The sequence below is a fragment of the Dipodomys ordii genome, unplaced genomic scaffold (assembly GCF_000151885.1).
Source record: "Dipodomys ordii isolate 6190 unplaced genomic scaffold, Dord_2.0 Scaffold26, whole genome shotgun sequence".
Taxonomy (NCBI): Eukaryota; Metazoa; Chordata; class Mammalia; order Rodentia; family Heteromyidae; genus Dipodomys; species Dipodomys ordii.
The window spans coordinates 1,080,508-1,100,054 of record NW_012267242.1 but is presented as its reverse complement, the minus strand read 5'-3'; the positions used below and the strand labels follow the sequence as shown (position 1 = coordinate 1,100,054).

The following is a 19,547-nucleotide window of genomic DNA, read 5'->3' as shown; positions in this document are numbered from 1 at the left end:
CTGATTAAGGGCTCCTGCCTTAACGATCAACCAATATGACTCAAGTCTCAACTAGGTACCTTGCCAAACATCTACTTTCCAGCCTGTAAAATTGAGAGTCTAAACTCCTAGTATTCTCTAACAGTTTTATTTTTCCAGATGCATTGAGTGAAGTGCAGAACGCTTGGTGGGATTGAAAGAACAAAGAAGTTTCAGTAGTCTTGAAAGAAAAGATTCAGTAGACTTTCTATTCCCCATTTATAAATTATCTTTACATATATGCCATGATGACCATAACACTCCCTTTACAGCGTTAGCTCCTATAAAGAACAAATATTTGCAGTGTCTTATTTACAACAGCCTTGGGAAAGAGTCGATGTATTTTTGTTGAAGGGATGAGGACAAGGGGCCAAATTCATTTTACTAATTGTCCCTGTTCATAAAGAATGACAAAATTTCGACTGACTTCAAACTAGCTTTTTTTTCTGTCACTCCCTCCCCTTTTAACTTTAAAACATGCTCTAGAAGGCTAAAGGATGAGTTCAAATGAAGTTATTCTAATTTCCCAGAAGGGCAGGAAATCGGTCGGAACTAAGCTTAGTCTTTGGCTTTGTCATCCACCTGCCCCAACACTGTCTGTTGTTTCTGCTCCTCTCTCTCAACAATGCCTGTAGGTCCTGTGGGTTCCTGGGAACTGATGGAGCAGAAAGGAACTTTGATCTCTCCCCTGGCACTCTTTTTTTTTTCCCCAGGCACCAGGATGCCTTTGGAAGTCTGGTTGCCTGGAAAGAATCTCTTCTTCATCCTCCCTGCAGGGCTGGGCAGCTGCCTGTGGGAGACAGCACAGTCAGCATTTCCTTCCCTTCCCCTCCTAGCTATCTCGCTTTCCTGGAGGACTCTGGAATTTGCCCCAGTTTCTGGTGGAGATGGAAAGGGGAATAGCCAGGGACTCTTGAGGTAGCTACTCACTACAGAGCCCCGCCTGGCTGGGACAGTCCTTCCTCCTGGAAGGGGCCTGTGACAGGCAATAGCTGGAGAGAGACCCAGTATCTGTTTCCACACCTTCCCCTTATTCCATTCCCATCCTAGGACAGAGTGAGTAGTCACTGATAAGGGGGACCCCGAAGGTGAGGGTGGTTGAACTGGAATCCTGGGTTTCAACAATAACTAAGCACATCACGTGTCTCTCTCTGAGCCTCAGTGTCCATGTCTATAAGGTCAACTCAGTGACCTTCAAGACTACATAACCTCTAAGGTATGTTGGATTCTGCCTTTCTAGACTACAAAGCCTCCTTCCTTAGCTGCTACTGTCTAACAGCAACACAGTGGCAACCAACAGGCATGGAACACGTGGCTGTGTCAGGCATGGTGCCAGACTAGCCACACACAGCTTATGGATGCCTCATAAAAGGCCATACACAAGTTCAAAGCTGAAGACTTCATGAGAGGAGTTGAAGTTCCAGCGAGTGCTGAGGCCGGGAGGAACGCACTCACTGTCATAGCTTTGACCTCCTGCTGCCCAGGCTGGCGGAGGTACTGAGTCTCACAGTCTTTCAGGCTCTCAAGGAATAGAAGGCTAGTCCTCAGAGCCTGACATAGAGAAGGCAAGCTAGGAAGGATGCACGGTCTCAGAGCTGAGCCCTTCCCTCCGAGGGAGGCGTGGAAGACAGAAGACAGGAAGAGTGATGGAAAGGCCCACTGGCTCAGCAGTCTGATTCTCTCTCCTCTTCCCCTTTCTCTAACAGTACTCTCCCGGGCTCTGGAATAGGCGCCATGAATAAAACATTACCTCCATGCCAAGGCTTCATTCACTGGCAGCACCGGCTGGCAGAACCCAACTCAGGGGAAACCAAATATTTACATGTGAAGTCACCTGGAGAATGAATCTTGGTTCTGAGCTGCTGAGTACAGTTCTGATATGACACACACACATGCTTCCCCTCCTTGGCGATCTGCTTGGGGAGACAAAACCTCAAATTAAATCTGTACATCTGCAGAAGTCTTGTTTGTCAGGAGCCTTATGGTAGGCGGTACTTAGCAAGCACTCGGCCCAGACTTTGGCAGTTTGAGTACCTTCAGTCCCCAGTCAGCCCTCCTCCACTCCCAGAGAGTGCTTACTCCCTGGCCTTCCTGTGCTGGTAGAGGAAGAAGGCAGAGGCTCCAAGAGAAGGGGAGAGGTATTTATTGAGTCCCTCAATGGGGCCAAATACTGTCTGGGCAGTGTAATTTTATGTACAATTTCATTTCACTTTCCCAAGTCAATTAGCTGTCTGCATTTTTTTTTTGGTACAGTACTGGCATTTGAACGCAGGACCTGAGCATTCTTCTTTAGTTTTTGCTCTAGGCTGGCACTCTACCACTCATATCACAGGTCCACTTCTGGTGTGTATGTGTGTGTGTGTGTGTGTGTGTGTGTCTCGGTGTGTGTATTTAATTGGAGATAAGTCTCACTGACTTTCCTGCTCCAGTTGGCTTCAAACCACAATTGTCAAATCTCATCCTCTGAGTAGCTAGGGTTATATGAATGAACTACCAGTACCCAGCTAGCTGTCTGATAGCTAAAGTGGAAGTTTAGAGGAGTCAAGTCACTTTGAGATGAAGGAGCTGGCAGTTCAATCACTTGACTTCTTTTCACTGCCTTACTCTGTAAGAGAGAGAAGAGGTACTGGGGATGGTTACAATGAAGCTGTCAAGGGCAAGGTGAGATTTGGCATGGGGAAGCAGTGGACTTGCACACTTCTGAGTGAGTTTCAAGATGCAGAAGCAAACGGTGTGGGCCAGGACCACAAGGAAAACTTTCTGCTGAACACATTTGGCTTTATGCCCATTACCCCACTTCGTTCAAAGACTGGGGGTGAGGAATTAATATTTTAGAAGCACTCCTGCTTTCTCTGAAGGTGTTCCATTGTGTTACTTAATGCTTTTTATATAAGAGCTATGCAACATTTTCTTATAAAAAATGTAGTCTGGAGAAATATTGCTCCCCCTAGAAATGCTAGAGAATTAAATTATTTTTTCAGAAGATGAGATCCACATGACCTGCAGTTCCCCCTATTTGTTTTTTAATTTTATTTAATTGTAAAGATGCTGTATAGAGGGGTTACTGTTACATGAGTAAAGTAATGAGTACATTTCTTGCTGAACATTGTTACCCCCTTCTTCATTTTTCCAAATGCTGCAAGTCATAGTAGAAATCTCTCTGCTTTGTATGTTGATCAGGATATAACCTGGGCTGTGATGTCAAAATACCTAGTTTGACATCACAGCTCTGCCATTTCCTGGTTGTGCAACTTTGAGAAAGTAACCTAGCTTCCCTGTATCATCTGTAAAGTGGTCCAATAATAACATATATCACAGTGTTCATGTAAGCACTAAGCCAATGCATGGAACATTTCAAAATGCAAAGCCTGTAGTCCTACCCTTCTTTATTTTTACATCTTATTGTTGTTTTAGCACACACATAATGATTCTTTTTAGCACTATTAAATTTTACTTATTTTGCTTGTTACTTGTCTCTTTTACTGGATGGTAAATTTCATGAGGACAGAGATTTTTGTCTATTTCTTTTTTTCTATTGCTACATTCTCAGAGCCTAAAACAATGTTTAGGACATAGGTATTAATTTTTTATATATAAAATGAAGTACTTAGCAAAGCCAGTCATGCTATAAGTGCTCAGTAAGTATTACTTTATGTATCTCTTTTAAAATATCCTATAATCATGTTAGTTCTATAAGCAAGATATGTTTGGGGGCTGGAGGTAAGGCTAAGTGGTAAAGTATCTGCTGCCTAGCAAGCTCAAGGACCTAAGCTCAATCCCCAGTACACCTGGAGATTTAAAAGAATGGCACCTTTGTCTCTAATCAGAATATATTCTTTAGTCTATTGTTAACCAACAGTGCTATATAATACTAGACCTTATTCCTTCTAAATTACAATTTTGTACCTGTTAATCAGTTTACTGTAGATTTCAAGATAGCAGAGACTATTATGAAAAATAAGAGAGTATTATGAATGTTCTCAACACAATGTTCTCCCCAAATCCACAAAATAATGACACAGATTTGAGGAGTTGATTACCCTCAGTTCATCATCATCCATTGTAGACGTGCATTAAAATACTCTGCCTCCCCCAAGGATGTACGATTACTGTGTATCAATTGAAATATGTAATTTGCTTAGGGTGGAATCTGAACTTGGTCACTTCTCAAGTGGCCTCACTGCCCACAGTTCCCCTCACGGCTTATCAGCACAGATTCAGGAGTCCGGTTTCTAAGACTAGATTTCTGGACTCTCTTCTTTCCTTTTGCCATCACAGCTCTCTACCTCCATTCTGAGACTGCATTATTCTTCTGAAAATATACATTCACTCGTCGCATCTCCCTGCTCAAAAGCCTTCCAAAGTTTCTCTCTCACTGTCTGGATGTCGTACAAGGTTTATCATGACCTAAAGTTCTCTCAATACTCTGAACGGATCTCCTAGGCCTTTCCCCTCACCTGCACTTAGGTTGCTCAGGCCTCCCGAGAACCTATGTGTTTATCATTCTGCTGAAATGTGACATAACTCTCTCTGATACATTATGGAGATGTCAGTTTAAATGTCACTTCCTGGCTGCCCGATATCTGGTCTACTCCCAGCCCTAGTTCTCAGCATCAGGAGTCCTAAGCATTGAGTTTAGCTGTTTTAAATACTGCCTGTCTCTTCCACGCAGTGGAAATACCAGGAGGGCAGGGACTTTGACTAGAAGAATGTGGTCCAGCCTCATGAGTGCTGCTTCTACCGCTTGAAGTACTGAGGGAAGGAGGCTGGAGATTCCAGTGCTGACTGGCACACTTCTTTTTCCCTTGCTCCATCAGGTACTGCAGATCTGCCCCAAGGACATGCGAGCTGACATCTGTGTACACCTGAACCGCAAGGTGTTCAAGGAGCACCCAGCCTTCCGACTGGCCAGCGATGGCTGCCTGCGGGCCCTGGCCATGGAGTTCCAGACTGTGCACTGTGCCCCGGGGGACCTCATCTACCACGCCGGGGAGAGCGTTGACAGCCTCTGCTTTGTGGTGTCTGGCTCCCTAGAGGTGATCCAGGATGATGAAGTGGTGGCCATCCTAGGTAGGTGTTTCAAGCTAGATTACAGAAAGTGTTTAGCTACCCAACAGCTCGAGGCTGCTACCATTCAATTAAAGATTGTTCTACAGGGCAGGACCATTTGCTAACAGGCACTCAGCTCTCCAACAAATACATGAGTGTCTGCTTTGTGGCATGACTCAAATGAATCAAGTTATTTCAGTGACAAAAAGTGTCCCAGGGAGCTCCTAGTTTAGTGGCGTAGATGAACAGGAAGTAGACATTTGCACTACAGTGAAAGTGGCATCTAATTCAGTCTTTATATGGGAAAGGTTGCTGGAAGAAATGACAATTCAACAGAAACCTAAAAACTGAGGATGTGTTAGCACGAAGAAGAAAGGGATCAAGAAGAGTATTATAAGAAGAGAGGACTGCATATGCCGAATTCTTGTGGAGACAGAAATGGGAGTCGTGTGGGGAACTGCAAATTAGTTGGTGTGGCTTGGAGCATGTCGGCAAGAGAGTGATGGAGTTAAAGATCAAGTTGAGCCTTAGATCATGACAGACTCAGGAAACCACAGGGACTACCTTAGGATCACAGAAGCTGATGCACCATCCAGAGGACAAAGAGATGTGGGAGGAAGAGCAGACACAGAGTGTACATGTTGGCACTTAAACTATGGAATATTAATGTCTTTGGGGAAATTCGCTTGACTTCCTGAGGTAGCTACCAGGACAACTCTTTACTGGGGAGGGAGGTGTCTCTCTGAAAACAACAGCTTGTATCTCCTCTTTGCTTTTTCCATCACCTGGCAGTGAAACTTGACTACCTGCCAGGGATGGGACAAAGAAAGGTGAAAGAGTTTGCTTTAGCATACCAGAAGGTCAAGGGCTCTAATCTCTACCTTGAGTACTCAGTGATGTCCTTGATAAAGAGAATCATTTATTGGCCATAGCTATCTGAAGGATGGCCTGGCTAAAGGGAGAGTAAGTAGTGCTTAGTAAACACTCCTCTGTATTTGAGTTAATCTATTGCTATAGGCATTTTCACCCATGGATAAAGCACTGGGTACCTTCCCCAGGAATCTAGTCAGAGGAACCAGGACCTCCTGCCATATCTATGCTGCCATAACTGCTGGTGAATGGTTTGGTCACCTAGGCTGAAGCCTGAAGGGATGATGGAGCTGAAGAAGGGAGAGAAAGGAAAAATACCACATCCCACCCCTCCCTCATTTCTCCTCAGGCTGGCTTTCTTTTGAGGAAAAACCACCAGGGCTTGACCCAGTGTTGACAGACCTGTTTATCCACTGCTTCCCCAAATCTAGCGCTCCTTGGCACGCAGCCTTGCTGCAGTTAGCAATGTAGACAAGACCTCTGAACTCACTCCAAAGTGTTAGATTCAAAGTGTTTGTTGTTCTCAAGCTGTCCAGACTGGGAAAAAAGCAGCTCTTATGCTCCCCTTAGAGCCAGATTGGGTTTGAAAAGTAAGTCTGAGCTTGGTATCCTAAATAACCAGTCAAGAGGCCCTTCTTCTATAAAAAGGATGTGACAAATCCTTAAGTCAACCTGTCCTTTAGGCCAAGTGGAGTAAGAGATTCCAGACTATTTTCTCACTGGAAACATAAGTTTAGAATTTTGTTGTGAGTTTAGTTTCCCTCCCATTGAAGTAACTTTTGATCAATCAAAATCAGTTACTGCTTCAACTATAAAATGGGTATTCGCAATAGCACTAGATTGTTATTGTCTTTTGGTGCCCTCTAGTTCTAACCAACACTTAAGGAGCTGGCACTATTGTATACATGGGGATACAAGAGTGGCAATGCTACTCTTTGAAGAACAGCTTGGAGTGGAAGGGATTGACATTGTAATCCTAGCTACTCAGGAGGCTGAGATCTCAGGATCGTGGTTCAAAGCCAGCCCAGGCAGGAAAGTCCTTGAGACTCATCTCCAATAAACCACTAGAAAACTGGAAGTAGTGCTGTGGCTCAAGTTGTAGAGTACTTGCCTTGAGCTGAAGAGCTCAAGGACAGCGCCCAGGCCCAGAGTTCAAGCCCCACGATCAACCAAAAAAAAGGATAATCATTGTTCTTCATGAAAAACATTAACACAGAGAGAACATAAATGCTTAGAGGGGTTTGTTGGATGAGCGTTTACTGGACAGCTACAGTGTATCCAGTTTTCCAATGAGGAAGGAAATTGTAGAAGGATCTTTACTTGTTTTAAGCAGGAGGCTTTGTGGGGGAGAAAGGCCAAGGGTCATCTGTTTTATTCTTTTGCTCTTTGGTCTCTTATTATCAATGTGCTCGTTTACATTCTGCTGCATTACATTGCTTCTTCTCTCCAGTTCTAATATTCCACCCCCATTCTGTTTAATTTTAGCATAGACTCCAAAAAATGAGGAAAATGGACAATACTAGTAACTGAGTGGGTTTTTCACATGTGTCAAAAATGGAGTTCTTTCTAAAGAAAGACTTCTAGACTTGTAAATATAACTCACCACATAAAATTTTGATTCTATGATATGAACATAAATAGAGAGGAGCTAGCAATATGGAGTGGAGAGCAAAAGGAGAGGGCAAAGGAGGTAAATTTGATACAAGTATTTCATATGCATGTATGATGGAGAATCACAATAAAAACCCCTTTGTATAATTAAGATATGCTAATTTGAAATATTTATTAAAATTTCTAATACACACATATATGCCCACAGTGGTCTATGCAATTCAATATTGCTCTTACTACAAGGAAATACAATGTGGTACTTTCTATTAGATTCTATTTTCTTTCATTAAAAAGAAATTGACCATCATGACCCACTAAATTGAGTTCTTGACATTGACCAAAGCCTGCAATTAAAAAAAACAGAATTCTTCAAACACATTCAGTATCCCTCTTGAAAGTCATACTAGAAATCTCTTACTCTCCTCTTCTCCTCTGTTCTCTGCCTTATTTTATTTTATTTTGTTGTAAAAGTGACATACAGAGGGGTTACAGTTACATAAGTAATGTAATGAGTACAGTTATTGTTGAACATCATTTTTTTCTCCCACTTTCCCTCTGCCTTAATTTTGACAGTACTCCTTTTGGAATTCTCTTAGACATCACTTAATGGCTTATCAAAGTTACAGTCCTGGGTTTTTTTGGCATGCATCCTTAATTCATTAGATTTTTCAAGGTAATTTTTTTCTAATTGTTTGTGGATATTAGAATAAAAGGCATAGACACTATTTTCCTCCTGCCAAATACGTTTTTCACATGTGGGTGCTCTGTTTCCTGGGTGCTCTGTTACTTGGAAAACATGGATGAGTCACAAGCTAACATCAAGGCTGTGCTTACGTAAGTGAAGTATCTCCCTGGGTCTCTGTCTTGTAAATTCAGTATTTATATGATTGCCTTTCACTGAGATTTAGTGTCACTGTAGTAACTTTTATGAATTTTTTTTGTTTTAATTCTTAGTTTGTATTTTAATCATGGGTCATCCTGTTACTTTTCTTGTTTTGTTTTGCTTTCATTCTGTTGGGCAAGACAGAATGCATTCTTTTGGTCAGCCTGCATCAAGTAGTAGAAAGAGGTCTAGAACTGGAGTTAGAGATTTCACTGTAATCTTGTACAAGTTACCACTAGCTGGTTAGGAGTCTCCAAAGGTCTCCTACAGTCTGCTAAGCCCATCATGCTACCTTGATTGCATTACTCACCTCTCTTTTCTAATATTAGAGTGAAGGGCATGCTATGAAGCACATAGCCCATTTCATGGTGGGCACCAGAGGCTAAATTAAAAGACAGGCAGAGGCTGAGAGGTAAAATGTCCTGTGATCCAAGTTAAGGGTTTAAATTTTATGAGAATGAAGGAACCAGGGAAAGTCTGAGACAGGGAAGTAGCATGAAGATTTAACTTCCACAAATGAAGAAGCCTGAAGATGAGTCAGGGGAAGGGGTGAGGTTCTGAGGATAGTATGGAAGGGAGGTGGGGAAGGAGAACCAGGGTCAAAGAATCGGATGAGGGAGACCCACTGTAGGGTGTAGGAGAGGCGGGACTGGCAAGTCAACAGGGCTGGGAGGGGAGGAAGGAAAAGTTGGGGAGGAAAGAAAATGGAAGAGGAGAAGAAGGGATCAAGGCTTATCTGGATGGCTCTATACATAATCAAGAGAAACTGGGTAGTGGGAAATCAGATGTGGTGATTAGGGTATGAGACAGATTGGACTGGGATCGACAACGATGAATGAGTTACACCAAGAGACAGAAAGGCTGTGACTTATGATAGAAAGGTTAAGGGCAAGGTTCAGGCAGTAAAAATGGAGACCAGAGAAATAAGATAAAAGCCAACAAGTTAAATTTGAATTTCATATACTGTAACTATTGAAGAGTTAGTAGCACAAATTTCCTTCCAAATATTACCCAAGACACGATGTCAGGGAAATCATTCATTTACTGAAATTCAATCAATTGAATAGCCCGGATTTTTATTGGCTAAATTTGCCAAATTTTAGGAGAGCCAGGAGGATGAACAATCATGAAGGAGAGCCCCTCAAAAGTTACAGGGTGTCGAGAGCAAATCCTAGGAGGTGAGAGAGTGATTCTGATAGCTGAATGAGGGGGAAACAGATATTAGTGGTGGAAGGTTGAGTCAGGAGGAGAAGCAGCCCAAGAGAAAATGATAAATTTCCACTGGATGTAACGCCATCTTCCAGTCGCATCCAACTGGGGGCGTTAGTGTTCCTCAGAAATACGGTTTGTCAGACATGGTAGTTCACACTATAATACTAGCTACTTAGGAGCCTGAGACTTAGAATCACACAGTTCAAAGCTACGTGGACAGGAATACTTGTGAGACTCTTTTTTTTTTTTTTTTGACTGGTCCTGGGGCTTGAAATTTTGGCCTGGATGCTATCCCTGAGATTCTTTTGCTCAAGGCAAGCATTCTACCACTTGTCCTGCAGACTTGGAGCTTGCTTGAATAGTTTATTGGAGAAAAGAGTCTCATGGAGTTTTCCTGCCCAGGTTGGCTTTGAACCTGGATCCTCAGATCTCAGCTTCCCGAGTAGCTAGGATTACAGGCATGAGCCACTCGCACCCAGCTTTGTGAGACTCATCTCCAGTAAACCACCAGAAAGCTGAAGTGGATCTATAGCTTAAGTGGTAGAGCACTAGACTTGAACAAAAAAGGTAAGGAACAGCACCCAGGCTCTGAGTTCAAGCTCCAGTATCAGCACAAAAGGAAGGAAAAAAAGAAGAAAGGAAGGAAGGATGGAAGGAAGGAAGGAAGGAAGGAAGGAAGGAAGGAAGGAAGGAAGGAAACCAAGAAAAGAATCTAGGATTTGGGACAGATACTTAGGAATCAGAGACAGAATACAAAGTAAGAAAAAAGAAAGGAAGGAAAGAAAGAATAGAGAGAGAAAGAGAGGGAGAGACACAGATAGAACATGTATTTGTTCTAAATAACCAAGTATTTCAAAACATTTCAGAAATGAGATTGTAGTCATTCAAAATGCTCATAAGGAATTTTAAATGATGTTAGGAGTTCTTATGATGGATAGAGTGAGTGAATACAAATTTAATGCAATATGATTCCAGCTATATGAGGAAATACATTCATACATGAAAGCCCAGAAGCATGCTTGCCATCATGTTCTGTTGAATTGTTTTGTTTTGAGTCTATAGGAGATTTTAATTTCCTTTCTTATGTTTGTCTGGCTTTCAAGCTATCTTTAAAAGAGCATGTGATAACTTTCAAAATGAGAATTTCCTTTTTTTAAATTTTCAGGTAGATCTTGAGAAAGCACTATTTCATTTTCACAGATTCTTTTGGTTATTAGAATACAATTTAAAAGACTGGTATTTTGTTTTCCAGAAAGATGTCTTGACAGCATTTCTTTGCTGTTTACTCATTTAACCAGAAAAATATATCATCTATTTTTGTATTTATCATCCACCCTTCCTCAGTTCTTGGCCAAGACAGCAGATAGTTTATTTAGCAAAAGCTCAGAACTACCACATCAGTCCTGTGTAAACCCTCAGTCTTTTCAAGGTAGAGAAGCTAAGTCCTTCACAGGAATCCTTCCCAAGATTCCTGTGAGGGGGGGTGGGGAGAAATGAGGACCCCCCCCACCTCTACATTGTCTTTGTTGCCTGCTGAGCATTGCCCTCAATGGACTGATGAAGCTGAATCTGCCAGGTAAGTGTTACTGCTGCTCACCACATAGTATTGCCTATTCACGCTCAGCTTATAGGGATGGGAGTATGCTTAAGTGTTTCTCTACATCCTCCAACCAAGCATTAATATTCATATAGCTGTTCCATTAACCAAAGCAATTACATTAACTCTACACTCCTGCAAGGAGCTCTAATAGGAATAATCTAGATCTTCAAAACCACAAAACACTTTTCTTAGGTAATGCCTGCATTATCTGATTGAGGAGTAGAAAGAGAAGCCAGGCTATCTTTCTTAATTTTGTTTGTGCTTAAACTATTTTTTTAAAAATTGGTTTATGGTCCTCGAGCAAAAATGAATGTGATAGCTATTATAATAGATCTTGCTAAAGGAATTTTTCCCATTATTTTAGTATCTATGCAAAAAGAATAGCTTTATCATAAATTACATTTAATCAGGCAGTTGTTGTGATAATGCAATAACGAAGTTTTATAGGCACATAGACTGTATCAAATACTTTAAATGTGCAAAAATTAGGATATATGTATATTCATTGCTATACATCTATACATACGTATATAGATATATGTTAACTTGTGTTAAGGGAAGTGCAAGAAGAAAGATAAAAAATGTACCAAAATGCTAACGAAAGTTTTCTGCAAGGTGACCTTAGCAGTAATGTGTATTTTCTATTTTTCAGTACATTTGAGTGTTTTCTATAACACGTTTTTATATTCTTTATAAATAATGAGAAGAACAATGCATTTATTTTCAAGTCTCGTCTGTTGGAGCCAGGGAAATGTTCCACCTGTTTTCAGTAGGAGATCTGTGATCTGTGTGCTCGGTGGAGGCACATTCTGCTAATTTCATTTATCTAGCTGCAGGTGTGGAGAGCAGCAGGCCGCTTGGCAGGAGGCCAGGTCACAGAAGCCAGGGGAGAGGGACTGAACAAAGGGCATTGGCATTGGCAAATCCGACAGAATAATATCTCACTACACAGAACATGTTGTGGACTGTAAAAGACACGGCTATTTTTAGCATACTACGAAACCATACATACCATTAAGCTATGCTATACCATGGATGGTAAGACACTTTGATGAAGAGGTGAAAACAATGATAAATGGCATCAGCGAATACTAGAATCAAATTAAGGGCTAGAAGTGTCTGTACAGATTGATCAAGGAAGGAGTCCCAGTTCGCTAGGAGATGGTATTAGGGAAGATGAGGATGAGAAGCAAGATGCGTGGGTGTGGGGTGCACAGGGTGCTCAATAAATTCCACAGATCTCCCCCAAGTTATGAACCAAGAGACAGACCGTGAGACAAGTACCAGTCACAACACCCGCTTTCCTAGATGGACTTCCTGTCATTACACAGTGTGTTGTGTATTTGCATCCAAGAACTCACTCCTAGTCATGGTGCTGACTAGCGCAAGGCCACCCCTGTGTACATCTGACCCCTGACTCTCAGGCCATGGAGGAATAGGGAGGGCGGGACTTCCTGTAGACAGTAAGTTCCTGAGGCAGGAGGCAGGGGCTGGCCCACACGTACACAGATTCTCCTTCCAAACTCACCAAGCTGATGAGGGGAAGAGAGAGGTTAATAGCGTGTTGCAGAGTCAAGCTGCCTTCCCAAGGAAGGAAATAGCAGGAATGGGGAGAAATTATTTCAAATGATCCTTCTTAGCAGTCAGAATGCAGTCAGTATACATAAGACCACCAGGAAGTGTTGCTGAGAGAAGGAACATTGCCCAAGCCAGCCCTTTTCACTCCCAACCATGTAGTCACCTCCCCTGCTCTGTAGGAAAAAATCATGTCTTTCACATCTCTAAATTCTCATGCCTTTGACATAAGGCTACATCCACTTTCATCTTCGCTATGAAAATCTCCAGAGTCCTACCTCTCCCATATCTTAGCAATATCCCAGCACTACATGGGTTTTTTTTTTGCTTTATTCTTAACTGTTACATGCTGTGTGTTTATATTTGTAAGTCCCATGAACATAGAGACAATTCATATGATCTCATTTAGCCCCCTGAGCTGCTGGAGCACTGCCTGGTCCACAGTAACTGTTAAGCAGAATTTGAATTATATGTGGAGGTGATGAGACACCACCCCACCTTTGGGAATGTCAATCTCAGAGCTGCCTGAGAGACACAGAATCAGGTGCAATTAACTGGTGGCCAGGCCCATGACTTTACAGATGCTCTGTAGTGTAGATCAGGTATGTGCTTAACCTATCACAGGCCTTCATCTCTAACGCAGTGATGGATTGAAGAAGAACACAACTATTGTGCCAACTTCCCAATTGAAGAAACGTTTTAGGAACATCTCTGAGATCACCTACAAAACTTAAAATAAAACAAACTTCCTGTAGAAGTAGATTCCCTTCCGGAAAGTAGGAGAAATTCTGGCCAGTCCCAGGAGCCAAGGCTTCCAGGGTAAATTCATTGTTGGCATAGAAATCCAATAAAACATATTAGCTAAGTACTCAACACCCCAGCACAGTCAGCCAAGCCCTGGCACGCAGAGCTGAGGCTTTATTCCTTCCAGTCAACATACTTTCATGACTCAGACGGGAAGGCAAGTGGATGAGATTGCACTGTGTCTGTCTGTCTGTCTGTGATGTATGTTCTCACATCTGTAAGCTGTAGCCCATGTAACAGAGGCCAGTGACTGTCAGCCTCAGGATTTTATTTGTGCGGTAAAGATGAGAAGAAGGGCTTTGTAGCTTTATAGAGATAAGAGAAGGCAGCATTTACAAGATGTCAAAACGTCATGTACTTATTCTCTCTCAGGCGAGCCAAGAGAAATAGCCTTACATAGTGATTAAGTATTCCAAAATAAACTCAGAAAATTGGACTTCAACACGTCTGGAGAGAGGCAAGTAGCGGGTACTTGCAGCCTGGTGAGCAGGGAGTCCTTGGCAGTACTCCTCTCTGGTCACCTTCAGAGCTGGGCTGGGGGAAGCAGGTAGATAGATGGCTTCCAAGGTGTTGAGCTCAGGAGCTTCTACTCTGAATGGGCTCCCAGTCTCCATCAGCACCTTACCTCTCAGTCCTGCAGACAGACGCTGAGCTTCACCTCGCAGAAAGTAAGAAGACACGCATGTGTACACCTCCCACAAGCTCAAAGCATGGGGCTACCCTGAATCAGCTAGGATACAGGGTTCAGCTGCCCCAACAAAACCCCCAAATAATAGATGAGGCTGACGCCTGTTCTTTCATGTATCAGTCACTAGTCCTAGTGCCAAAGGACTTTTGTGGCAATGCCCACCTCCTCCTGAATGATTGCTTCAACTGCAACAGGCCTTTAGCCTTCCGGTCTCAGAGACCTTGCACCCTTTTTCCTGCCAGTGGGAAAGGACAGGGCATGACTCTCTTCTTTGAGGATGCCCTAGAATTGCACCTATCCCTTCCACATACCTACCCAGAACTCAAACTTGGATGGATGGCCCCATCTAGCTGTGATTTGGTCTCTCTTCTGGTCATCTTCATGTTCAGATAAAAGTCATGTTTCCATTGCCATGGAGAGGAGAGAATTGATTCAGGAGAACAGCTGGAAGCCATGGCTACTTCAGGTCAAAGCTGCATCTTCAAGTCATTCTTCTATCCTTCGCCTAGTGGGGTATTTGCCCTGGGCAGGTCTCTGTGACTGCTTCCTGTAGGGAAGAGGCTCAGAGGGAGCACTGCCTGGCCTCTCCCTGCGCAGAGGCCACCCAGCAGTGTGGAGAAAGCTTGCGGGCCTACAGGCTGTCACTTTTCTACCTATAAACAGGAGCTGATGACCCCTGTGGTGTTTGCTTCTCTGGGCTGTTAGAGGATTCTTCTTTTGTAAACTCAGTGAGCACCTAGTATATTCCAAGAACAGTATTATGTATTTGTAAACCTTAGAACAGCTCTTTAGTGGGTTTTTGATACCTGCATTTTAAAGCTGAGTAAATTGAAGCTGGGAGAGGTTTACTAAGACACCACAATCTGGTTGTTTCTTTGTGCATGCAACAATCACCAAGGTCCACCCTGTGCCAACCACGGGGCTGCATGATTATAAGCACAATGGGAGATCTAGAGGAGGCATAGAGCCAAAAAGGTGCCTGTAGTGGGAGCCGGTCTGGCCAAGGGCTGGAGAGGAGGCTTGGGTATGTTTTAAAGCATGAGCAGAAGTTATCCAGGCAAGGAGCAGGATGGTGCATATGCAAGGGAGAGGTCACAGAGCCCCCAGCAGGGCTAACCTGAGCTTACAGCCAGCCCATTGCCCCTGAAACTTGCATGAAATGATCCATTTTTAGAAAAGCGGGGGTGGGGAGGGGGAGAAGCATTGGGAAGCTGGAGGTCTGAGCCCATTCCCTTTCTGCCTTTCTGTTCTTCTGAGAACAGAAGAAAAGGTTTGATTGAACACATCTTGATGGATACCCCTCCTCTACTTTCCCCTTTTATAGCCCCTAATGTATTTGTATAGTGATGTCTGTCTCCACCTCTCACAGTATGTCCCACTGTGGGGCCTTAGCCCCTCAAATAGTGCCTGCCAAATGGTGTGTGCATAATTAGATTCTTTCTAATTCGCCCGGGTCTAGAACTAGTGACTTTATCAGCAGATAGGGATTTTCCTTTAAGAATGATTTTGTTTAGTGCAGTCCATAAAGGAGCATGCAATAAGAGATAATTTGGGGAAATAGTCAGAAATTTCATCCCTGGTCTCATCCACCTGGCCTGCCACACTTACTCAGGGGGGGAACCTGTCTTTGAATGCACAGCACCCTCTCAGCAGAGTTCCCAACTCAGTTGTAAGGTTCAGATGAGAATTCTCTCCCGCCACCTGTAAACACTCAGGAAGGCTGTTTGATGTTCCCAAGTCCCAGTTCCAACACCCCTTGAATTCAATCTTGTAACCCAATGTGCCCCACTTGCACCCAGGCCCTTCAGCCTCTGTACTTGGCTAGGCCAGGATTTGACCTTTTCTAAATCAAACTGGCTACAGGGGCTGGAGTGCTTCCTGTGCTACGCCTCTTGGAAAGAAGCCCCCTGCTTCTTCCTTTGCACCTGAGCCCTGGTTCTTGCCTCCTACCTGTGCTTTATGAGTGTACATCAATTCTCCGTTCCCCTGCATTGGTGCCTCTGAGGAACTGTTTATGTCCACTACAGAAGTGAAGGTTCAGTGAGGACAGCAGTGTATAAATGGGAGAGGGAGTGGACAATGATTATTTATCACAAGAATGTTTGCCTGGAGCTTTAACTACACTGCCTTTCCTTACTCCCCATCCCTCCTTTTCTCCTCCAGCTCCACTTAGAATGTTGGTGTTCTGGAGACATTAGGTTTTAACATTCTATACCCAGCACTCAGTGTAATTTATAAATCAATAAGCTGATTGCTCTGAGGAGTTGATTGCCAAGTGCATAGGGTACCTTTTGTTCTGGAGGGAGTGATTGGTTCACAAGAGGGGGTTGTGGGTGTCGGTTTTGTCCTGGCTTCTGTCATGCTGTTCTGACCTGGAAAGTCGTTATTCCCAGAGATGTATGCAACTTGGTATAGCCTGCCAAGTGCTCTGCATCCTTCTTTTTTGACAGTTTTCCCAGGTTACATGTGTCATCAAAACATTTCTCTCTTGCCACAATAATCTCGGGCTTGTTTTGAATGTGACAGGTCCTCTGGCACCTCATTCTTAAATCTCACTAACATCATTTATACCAAAGATGCTGCCTTGACAGGAAGTGAAATGGTATGATTTTCAATTTAGATTGAAAATCAAATCCAAGTTATGACAACACTGAGACTCCAAAACTCTACAGAATTAATTGTGATTATCTTACCGTGAAATACTTTTTGTAGTCAGAACTGCTTTCCATTTATTGTTCCTGTCAAAGATCTTTGATTGGAAAACCTATTTACTATGAGAGGCTGTCATTTCTGAAACATTTGTTTATTTCATGGCCTGTTCAAACCACAGTGTGATTGTCCCTTTTATTCCGTAGATAGTCCCTTGGAAAGTTCTTTATAAACCGGATTTTCGTGGCTAAAGTAGTCTCTTAGATGTTCCTGAAAAGCTATTATTTTATTTTATGAGGTCTTCTATTGTTAGAAAAGCTCCCAATTTTATTTAAGTAAAAATGAGGTGATCTTAAGAATCAGACAAATTGCCAATAAGCTTCTATTCTCAATGTTCTGGCTTAATGATACCCATCCCAATACCCAACGGCAGGTTTTGTAGATTGTACATCTATCACTAATATTCAAAGTGTATCGCCAAGAAAATCTACCTTCATGAGAGCCATTCCTTACTCTCTCTCGTCTTGTCCTTCCAGGGGTGACGTGGGAGGTCAGGTCTAGGAGGATGTGTGATGATGTGTTGGAATAGGTAGTCCCTCATGAGCTTTTACCTTAGCACAGCATGACTCTGTGTATTCTGGTTATTTGTTGCTATGTCTCTTACTGTTCTGTCAGCCAGTCAATCAACGGCTGGGCCTGGTGGCCTGACAGGTGTCTGTCATCACAGCTATGGGGGAAGCACAATGGCTGGGTGCAGTGGTATGCACCCAGGTGGTAGCCGGCAGGCGGTGGCCAAGGCTGTGGTCATCAGAACTCTTGACGGGACTGGATCAGCAAAGTGGCTGATGAACATGACTGGTAGTTGAGTGTGGATACCAGCTGAGGGCTCAGCTTGACATGTGACCTCTTGTGTGGTGTGTGCGTCTCACTTGTTGATTGGGTCCCAAGGATGAGTGTTCCAAAAGAACCAGGCAAGACCCTTGAGGCTTCTTCAGACCTTGCCTAGAAATCTCAGGACATCATTTCTTCCAGATTCTATCTGTCTAGAGACTTAGGTCAGCCCTGATTCAAGGTGAAGTGAATCAGGCTTCAGCTTTTAATGTGACTAGAAATAATGGTGGCATCCATTGTTAACCATTGCCAAACTGTTTCAGAAAAAGAAGATTCTCTGTAGGAGCAAGTTTACATAAATGCAAGAGGCAATGTAGGAGGGCTATAGAATATTTAACATGTAGAAGTGAATTAGCCAGAATGATTGGTTTGAACTCAGGGGAGGGGAGCACTAATTGGACGTGCCTCCTTTGGTGGCAGGCAGTTAGTATCCCATAGAAAGAAACTTCCCCATTCACTGACCCCAGCCCTAACTTAGCCCACCCATATTGCACATGTTTGGAGGAAAAAATACTTGGCAAAGTAATCTAAATAGTGTCATCTAAATACATACGTATCTCAAAGCTACCCCAAGTAAATTTCTACTCACATGAAGTCAATAAAGGCATGTTCATATTAGAATCAAAGATAAATGGAAAAGCAGTAAGTGATGTATCTAGTCTGTTTGATTTTTGTTTTCTTTTTTCAGCACTGGGGACTGAACTCGGGAGCTTTGCACTTGCAAGGCTACTATTTGAGCCAGTCCTCTAGCCCATTTTTGATCATTTTTGGAGATAGGGTCTCCCTTTATGCCCAGGCCTGTGGCCTGAATTGCAATCCCCCTACTTGTACTTCCCTGGGCTGCTGGGGATGACAGGTGCACACCTGCACCCAGCCATTGTGCTGTGATGACAGACATGGGCCCAGTCGTTGATTAAGATGGAGTCTCATAAACTTCTTTTTGCCTGGGCTGGCCTCAGATCTCAATCTCCCTTATCTGGGATTATAGGCTAGAGCCACCATGCCTTGATTCTATTTGCTTTTTTGTTCATATTTTGGAAGTACTCAAGAGGAGGTTGTGTTCATGGAGTTTCTCATATACTTAAGAGTGGACACTTTTTGATGCTTGAGAAAAAGTCAAGTCTGACCATGTGCTTAGAAAGATCATTGCCTTCTTAACCTTATTCAGGAAAACAGCTCTCCTCCTAAGCTTTAGGAGCCAACAGGTACCTGAATCCCAGCTGTGTGCAGGCTTTGGTTGATCTGGAAGCAGGAGCCAACAGCTCCCTGAAATACACTTTTTTTCCACCCATTACAGCATTTTTTTTACTTCCTCCTATATATTCCTCTCTGGCTTCCTGGAAATTCAAATTTGTGTTTATCTGTGCTGAAAATTTAGAAGCAAGTAAACATTTTAAACTACTTATAACCAGAGTCTGTGCCAGGAATAAAGTAAGCTTTGGATTAGACATTACATTAAAATATGGGTCTCTGGGAAGGGCAGAAAGAATATTCATAGATGTGAAAAGCAGATGTTTAGAGGCGATTGGTAGAAGTTTGGCCCAGAATTCGGCTATGTGGAGTCAGGGCTTGGTTGTAAATTACCTACTTCTTATTACATCCTCACCTTTGGCCAGAAGAAACAAGAGTGCTCTTTGGGGTCCCTTTGATAAGCACACTAATTCCATGCATGAGGACTCCATCTTATACTTAATTAC

At 43.0% G+C, this 19,547-nt stretch overlaps 1 protein-coding gene across 2 annotated transcripts in view; it reads left to right on the top strand.

Annotated features, from left to right (window-relative positions):
* Kcnh1 (potassium channel, voltage gated eag related subfamily H, member 1) overlaps nucleotides 1-19,547 on the top strand; it is a 305,584-nt gene that overhangs the window by 211,236 nt on the left and 74,801 nt on the right. For both annotated transcript variants that reach the window (XM_013015111.1, XM_013015110.1), the window contains exon 9: nucleotides 4,836-5,088. In XM_013015111.1, the coding sequence (XP_012870565.1) occupies nucleotides 4,836-5,088 (253 nt within the window). The remainder of the gene's footprint in view (nucleotides 1-4,835; nucleotides 5,089-19,547) is intronic.